An 8,425-nucleotide genomic window follows, 5' to 3' on the forward strand; every position below is an offset into this window, starting at 1 on the left:
TAAACGGCATCGAATTAATGGATGGGCAATCTAAAAACCCTTCCCTATGAACAGCTGGTGTGATTTAACAACTGTTTGTCAGACAAATCAATAAACCTCTTTTGAAGCCGACAACTTTACGAGACCAGATTTTGACAAGTGTCATGCCGTTACTTGCGTGTTGTATTTGTAATTCACAATTGACTCAGAGGAAATGGGTATAAACACCAGGGTGGATTCAATTCAGATGGATTCGTCAGAGATCTGAGGGCTCTGCATGCTTTTCGACATTGATCGTCTTCAGGAAACAAAGCAACAATGTGCAAAACATCAAAGCAAGATGTAGAAATCAAATGTTTAATGATAACAGACACAATCATTTGCACAACAAATTATTCTATAATTAGCAACATCTCTGTGTGTAATAGCAAATCTAATGCATTGTATAAATTTGATTTCCAAAAGCTTGGCGAATGACATTTTTTTTTACCAGGTGAATCGAGTGTTTCTCAATGTGGCTCCAGGAGGACTTCAGCATGATGAAACGTCAACTTTAACATTGAGCAGGATTGAGAAACACGGATGTCTTTAAGACTTCTGGAGGGATGTCTAGAGTTTCCATGCATTTTTCATCATGGTGATGAAATACTCATCGCTGTCGATAGAGGCGCTGACTCCACTGTAGTAGTTAATAAACTCTTCCAGCGTGACCTGTGATCAAGAAGAAAGAACAGCTATCACATGACAAATGTCTAGATTCATAGATATGTATTTTGACTATAATAAATATTTGACTTTTACTAAAGAAAGTATAGAAACATACTGTCACCTTCAAAACTCGCTGCGTTTCAAACATCTCCGATCTAACATATTTCCCACCTCATCGCAGAAATCATTTTTGGAACAGCACTGTTTTAATGTTACCTAATACTTTTACTGTTACTATATCCATATGTTATTTATGGGTTTGAAGAGGAAAATATCCTTAATCTGAGGTGTCTGGAACACGGTGTCTAAAAAGACCATTTCATTACACTGAATTTTATTCTCAACTCCGCATTTCGATCCAAATGTGCTTGGCGGATTTGTTTTTAAGAATGTCCCTGATCATTTCACTTTTATCTCAACAGTGTTGTCTACAATTTCAGGTTATTTACAGACACAAGTTATCTAACAAATAAGTCAAGAGAAAAGACGGCAAATGGTCATAAAAACTAAAACCTTGTGTCTTTAGGCTGGCAATGCATCAGCAATCATGTTTTCCTGTAAAACGGGAGGGTACCTTGCCATCCTTCTCGTACGGTGAATCAAAGCTGTCTAGGAAGGAGCGGAAAACTTGTTCCTCCGTCCACTCGCCGCTTTTGTATTTCGGGTGATGTTTGCTGTTATAAACACCCTGTAGATCCTGTACGGTCACAACTCCGTCTCCTGTCTTATCCAGCTTCTGAAAAGCCTGACTGATCACCTGCTTCTGAGCATCTGACATGGGCGGCTAAAGCATTTAAACGGATGAAGTGAGTAACATACATCGTCCAACACAATCTCGCTACATTTCATAACTATTTTACATGGTGGCTAATTCGTAAGAATGACATCATAGAAAAAATTCCAATGAGATTTTCAGGTGATTGGCTTTTGATGTTAAATAATCGTACTCTTAATTTCTTGAGAAATTCATCAAAGTCGATCGAACCGCTACCGTCCATATCCATCATAGCAAAGATCTCCTTGGCTTTCTCTCTCCCCACAGACACTCCGTAGTTTTCCAGCCCTTTCTCAAACTCCTGGAAATCCAGAGATTTACTTCCATCATCATCCATAATGCAAAACATCCTGCACAGAATACAAAGAGAGATATTCAGTTTATGTTCTCGGTTTTGCTGTTGAGCTCAAAACATATTTTTTTACTATAGTTCTTTACGTTTGTAGTGTCAGCATGAAATATAAGGATTCCGAATGGCCTCATAACCAAAGCCAGAAAGTTTCTCACCCTCTGAATTTTGCTATACAATTGCAACTTACACTTTTGAGATGCTTAAGCAAAAACGAACATGGTTCTCTATATGTAGTTTGTGCAAAATATAGATGGTTTCATTTTTCTGATGTTTCAGATTTCACAATAGTAATCTATTTTTTTTCTTGGACCCTTTGTGAATCTTAACCACAACACAACACCACCTCAGTTTGTCCTGTCACAATGTGTACATAGAGAGTCACAAAGATACAGGCGTACATGTTGGATTGTTTAAAAAAAAAATACTTATCCTACCTTCCAAGTCCCTTGATTCCTGCGGCGCCCCTCTTAAGACACAGCTGTCTCAGCTCCTGCAGAGCATCTGAGGCCATAATCACCTGTACAGTCTCTGTGGAAATCACTGCAAAACGGTGCCTGTGACAGAGAATTTCACTCAAATTGGTGTTTGTTTATCTTTATGCAATGACTCTTTGATCTAGGCTATTAAAGATGCTTGTTTTTTATTGGTTTAGAAGAATTACAAACAGCCACGGAATGCTTTCCAATTAAATTAATAATAAAATAAAAGAACTAAAAGATAGATATAAGGTAAATAAATTTACTCAAATGTTTACAAATAGTAACATTTCACAGCTTTCTCATTTTTACCCATTTGTTTTAGGGATTGTTAAACTTCTTTAAAATAAAAAGCAAAGGCTTATTTCCCCTCTTGTATACATTGACGTTCACTACATTTAGTTAGAAGAATCAGATTAAATAATAATACCATATGAGATAAGTGAAATAACAAGAATTAAAGACGCAGAAATTGTGGAACTGTGGTGGTCGTCATGATGTGACGTGGGCAACAAGCGTGTTTTATGAAGCGACTTATGTTCCTATGGAAACATTAAAACAAAGAGTGTAACCGTGGCAACTGTACACATGAATCTATATAATCAGTGCATAAAACAATGGATACTGACGTTTTACTAGATATGTTATAATGTGATCTTTCTTTTTAAGACGGAAAATACACAGAAATAATTTAATGTCAGCTATATAACAGTGTCAGCTGTTTTTCACTCCTTAATAAGAAAAATAATTAACAAAATAAATATTTTTCTTAGAAGCATAGTCTTTATTTTATTGTCGTCTTAATTTTAGCTTCTGATCATTTAACAGCGTAAATGGTGCGTGGGCATAAAAACGTGTAAAACGAACATAAGAATTGTCATACCTGTCTGTTGCGGTGGTCTCGGCGTTTCACGTGTTTCTCAAGTGTGACTCGTGGACACCTGCTTGTCTCTACGCCCACCAAACTCAACCATTTGTGTGATTGGCTCTCACGCGTGTCAGTCATCGTCCAGCGGCCCAAATCTGGCTCGAAAACATCGCCGTTTCCGTTTAATGTGCAAAAGCGGGAACGTCAGATTACGTTGTGATGCGGGAACATTCTTGTGAACAAATCATCACATAAACCGATGTTTACCACGGTAAATTACGGTAAGTGTACACTTTAATACAGGTCCATAGAACTCTGCGTGTAGAAATGTTTGTCTAATGTCTGTCTTTACGAGTTTACATGAGTGCCAATCACGCAAAACACCCCTGTGACATAGTTTAACCCAAAGGTAGAAGAAAATTACATTTGTCTTCAAGGAACTGGAGCCTATTTAATGAGTATTATTATACTAAATACTATACTAAATATATTATTTAATAGTATTATCATTGCTAATTGACATCCTTAGTGGTCATTATATAAAAATTACTTTGATATATTGATACATATACAAATACAATTTCAATATTAAATATTGTTGTATTATTCAATTTTATCTAGATATGATCACATTATACAAAAATTAGATATTTAGATGTTCTATTTTATGTATTGGAGAAATTTGGAGACAGCCTTTTCATCAAATTTTCATTAAAATAATGTCACATCGCCACATCATGGTTAGGCCTATATTTTTGTATGATTTCCTATTTTTCGGTTTTTGACATCCAATAGTAGCAACAAACTGTTTCTTATTTAACTTTTTCGGTGGTGAGATGTAATCAGTGGTGTTTTATAAATGACAGGGCAACTTGCACTTTAGGTAAGTCTAAAAACTCATTTTTTTGTTGATGTTTAGTTAAGTAGGATTGCTATTACCTTACCAATTTTACAGTTTGGATGTGCAAAACGCCATGTCAGAGAAAACAGGTTTCGTCTGTGATGAAGTCTTTTTTGAGTCAAAAGTCACATCAGTCTTTCCCATTAGCAACTCTTTTTTTGGGCCGGTTTGAATGTAGGGTCTCTTAAGACCAATAGTTTACTTCAAGTTGTTTACTGTGTCTCAGTGGTTTTAAACAACACTGGATTTCACAACCTATATTAGAGGTTGTAATAGTCTTGTGTAGAGTCAATTGATTCCATTCATGTGCACAACAGAGACATGCACCAGTAGTTGTGGTCTGAATGACGCCCGCAGAATGAAATGGCCCAAATCTGAGTCGCCTCACAATGGGCTAAATGTTTACCACCAATGGCAACGCTTGTACTCCATGCAAATGTCAACCATGCCATGGAAAAATCTGGTTTTCAGTGAAGGAACGAAACCCTTTTAAATAGTTTATTTGTTTGTATTTCACTGTATTGAGGAGCTAAAATTGAATTTTTAAGGAATTGTATTGTTTATTCACCACACATGAGGTGAATGCCAACACTAAAGCAACATTTTCAACCAGCCATCATGGTTTCAAAAGGGGTTCAATGGACTTTTTATGTCAACAATAATAATTTTCCTAAAAGATGTTTGTGAAATGGACAGTGTACACTCACTTTGTCATAACAGCATGGATTTTTATATTTATAACTAGAAAGACAATATTCTTACATTTAACCTGAAACCTTATGTGCAAAAATTTCTCCAAAATTTGTCCATATGATCAGCAAATTGTCTCCCTTTGATTTGAACAATCATAATAATGTTTTGCACATAAACCAAAAGTTCCAAAGCAAAACCAAACCAAAGGTATTATGAAGTTTATAAGGCACATAATTGGCTTTGGGGGGTCAATATCTCGTTTTTTTTTGTCATTGGGCCAATCACTGATCTCTATGTATCATTTGGGCAGTGAATGTTAAAAAAAAACACAATTACTAATTTTAGTACTGTTACAGTATTGTACTGATAAACTACACATACTCTGTATATCCTGAAAAAAAGTGAAGCTTAAATGCAGTGTGACTTGGTTTGGGTAAAGACATCTCTAACACATAATTTTTAAAGCAACACCTGTTTTCACCTTAAAATATTGTCTTTAAAATGATTTCAGTGGTAGAACAACTCTTAACTGGACCTGAGCAACCTCATAGTGGCTAGAAGCACACCATAAGTTCTTTGTTCGGGTCAGTATATACACCCCATCCCCTGCCTGTGGAAGAGTTTCCTAACATTGTTTCTGCATTCGTGCTATCATTTCTTCAGCTAAATAAACAATTATTCAGGTGTATTGCGCTGCCCACAGGGATGCTTAAACAGCGAAAGTATTTACGACACTAGGAACAGACAATTGCACTTATCAACCACATGAGGAAACCTGTGAGCAAATGTTCCATATTGTTGCTTTGATGCTTTTCATTGATTAAATATTAACCTGCAGACAAACATGAGGGTTGACCAATCGTAAATATTTATGAAAAGGTTACGAAATATTACGAAGATGCAAAGTTTCCACCCGAAAATGACGAAATGTGTGTCTTGTCTAATTTTAAATGCATCCTTGGAGATCATTTGAAGGCCTTCATAGCTTTTGTTGTCCTAGTAACAGTTTAAACAAACCTTCCAGTAAAGGCGGGAGACGGATGAAGTGAGCTCCACTGCTTTACTACTATTGGTAGTCACTCGCAAATCTCATCATTTGCATAAAGTTGAACAATTTTCAACTTTTGTTGCTTGACTCCCTTCCCTGGACATGCCCACTTACTGTCACCAACGGTCACTGTCTCTCGTGTTGCCGGAAGTCGCCAGCTCTCCATTGAAATGAATGAGATCGCGTCGCTCTGCTAGTTTCTGGATGTCTGAATGGGGCTTTTGGTGGCGACACTTGAGAAATCTTGTTCACCTCTGAAAAATGTGATTCACTAGCAATATGTCAAAGGTTTATAGGAACCAGCGGCGGATTCACGAAACATTCTTAAGAAGAAAATTCATCTTACCTGGCATACTTTTTCTTAAATGCTAATTTAAGATTTTTTATATTCCCAAAAAAAGTTCTCAAGATTGATTTATAAAGCATATGTAATTTCATTCTTATGAAAAAATGAGAACTTTTTAAGAAGGAACATTCTTTCAAGCTTCCTATAATTTATCTTTAGAAAAATCTTATATTTTGTCCTAAGAAAATTTTTGTGAATCCAACCCCAGGTGATATTTCAAAGCAAGCAGCAGATGTGGAAAGTGGATTTTGGGATGATTATTTTTTTTTAAAAACAGCATATGGAAATGTCCATTGTATCTCTGTGTCAAAATTGAACATCTGAAATCTGTTATTGGCAAATAAAAATGCTCAGCTATAGATCATCTCTAACAATCACTCGCATTTATGCATTTGGCAGGCGCTTTTTATCCAAAGCGATTTACAATGTATTCAGTCTATACCTTTTAATTTATTCGTTTGTGAGTTCCATGGGAATGAAACGCTTCTGCAACTCTTACTATGAGAGTTTAAGGTCAAGTCTGTGATTTTTGTGTGAACTATGTCAGTACAGAGCCTTTGAAAGCACACAGGATTTTATTAAAACTGAAGTTTATAACCCTGAAACACTTCAGTTGATGTTAGCCAGTGAATTTTTTATGTAAAGCTTTATTCTTACCGGAATTATGGTCACCTGTTTCTCACTTTGACTATTTAAGGTCAAAACTGGGAACCAAGATGCGATAAGCGTACTGATGCTGCGAGTAGACTACGCTGAAAACTCCAGCTGCCCAAAAAGATCAGATCTAGTCTGCACTCTGGCATCAGACCACAGATCACTGCATTCCCCTCCGTTGTGTGGTCTGATGAAGATCCAAGAGTCATACGCTGTGTGAGTGACAACTTGGAATGTGACAAGAGGTCCGTGGAAGCATTCCTTAACAAGATCATAGGACGTTTTTAAAAGAAACATCCTAACATCATACAGCTTCAGATATTTTGTGATACAATATATGTTGTTTCTCGTCAGTCATTTTCTTAAATCTTTAGAATGGATTTTACTACAAGCAATGGCAAAAATGCCGTTGATCGTGTAGCGCTCAATGATAAAACCCTGTACAGTAGTCAAAGGAAAAAAACATGTATTTAATTATTTACTCATTCTTGTGTCATATCACACAAAATATGATGTTTTGAAAAACATTAGTAACCAATCAACAGTGACTTCCATCATGGACGCAAAACCAACGAGGCATTTCTCAAAATATCCTCTTTTGTGTTACTTTGAAGAAAGAGTCACATACGGATTTTGAATGACATGACGATGAATAAATAATGACAGAATTGTATATTTTGTGAACTTTCTCTTTAACGCAGATGTCCTCTGCATTCCGTGTCTTAGATGCCGTATCATTGTGGACTCTATTGGGAGTTGGCCGAATATTTCAAACAAACTGATCAGATCCATTGGCATCACAGAGTTTAGCTTGTTGACAGGTCTCTCATTACCACAGCTGCTATGGGCACCGAGTCCATCCATCATACTGAGGCGGTCTCCAGAAGACATGAAAACTGGACAAGGTCTTTTGATCCAGTTCAGGCAAACAAATCATTCAGACAGTTTGTTGGACTTGGGAATAACCAAGACCATGAGGCACATAAAGTTTGGCTGAAAATGTGTACATTTGATCTCTGGTGGAAGCTTGGATGACACCTGATCAGGTGACTTTTTCTGAGACGGATAATACATGAAAGAAACCCATTTGATCTAATTGCTCATTTGTTGATATCTGTTGAATGTATTTATAGGAACTATAACAATCAGTCCGCAATGTTTTAAGTGCATGAAAACATTTAATCACCAACATCATTATTTTATATTGCAGTGTTTTTAATACAGTTTTGCAGTTTCATCGGTTTGGCCAAACAGTCAACAATAATGTCACAAAAAATGTGTACTGCATAAATGTCTATTTTCCTCGTGATAGGGCCTACCTTCCGATCTCTCTCGAAAACCAACATGGAAGTGACTTAGACTGCCGTTCATCATCTGGCCGCTAGAGACTGGCTCAAAAAGAGCGCAAAATCTCATTGAGCCCCATGTTAAAATGGCGATGTTTACATCCAGGTACAAAAAAATATTTTTGTTCATATGGCCAATTTTGCCCTTCATGACAACTGTGAGGGGCTGATTTTAAATACACCCATTTAAATTATATTAAGCTTCAAATTCTGCATAATTAAGGGCATGGCCACTTGAGTAACAGGTGGTCTCACTAACCAGGAACCTCAGCTTCACCC

The 8,425-nt window shown here is 36.6% G+C and overlaps 1 protein-coding gene across 2 annotated transcripts; it reads right to left on the bottom strand.

Annotated features, from left to right (window-relative positions):
- Positions 1–320: 320 nt before the first annotated feature.
- capsla (calcyphosine-like a) lies at positions 321–3,306 on the bottom strand. 2 transcript variants are annotated; one of them, XM_056744534.1, is made up of 5 exons: positions 3,174–3,306; positions 2,249–2,368; positions 1,635–1,812; positions 1,262–1,471; positions 321–690 (listed from the first exon to the last, which is right to left on the bottom strand). In XM_056744534.1, exons 2-5 carry the CDS (start codon positions 2,323–2,325, stop codon positions 589–591), a joined length of 567 nt encoding a protein of 188 aa, XP_056600512.1. In that variant the 5' UTR covers positions 2,326–2,368; positions 3,174–3,306; the 3' UTR covers positions 321–588. The 2 variants fall into 2 exon arrangements, with proteins under 2 accessions (XP_056600512.1, XP_056600514.1); XM_056744536.1 differs by lacking the exon at positions 3,174–3,306 and adding an exon at positions 2,721–2,825.
- Between the last annotated feature and the right edge of the window lie 5,119 nt (positions 3,307–8,425).

This window comes from Triplophysa dalaica, chromosome 3 (genome assembly GCF_015846415.1).
Source record: "Triplophysa dalaica isolate WHDGS20190420 chromosome 3, ASM1584641v1, whole genome shotgun sequence".
Taxonomy (NCBI): Eukaryota; Metazoa; Chordata; class Actinopteri; order Cypriniformes; family Nemacheilidae; genus Triplophysa; species Triplophysa dalaica.

Excerpts from the sequence above, each read along its gene's own strand:
- capsla (XM_056744534.1), bottom strand. The coding sequence starts at position 2,325 with ATGGCCTCAGATGCTCTGCAGGAGCTGAGACAGCTGTGTCTTAAGAGG. Across the intron at positions 1,813-2,248 it reads GGAATCAAGGGACTTGGAAG|GATGTTTTGCATTATGGATG; the intron begins GTAGGATAAGTA and ends TATTCTGTGCAG. Across the intron at positions 1,472-1,634 it reads AATTTCTCAAGAAATTAAGA|CCGCCCATGTCAGATGCTCA; the intron begins GTACGATTATTT and ends TAAATGCTTTAG.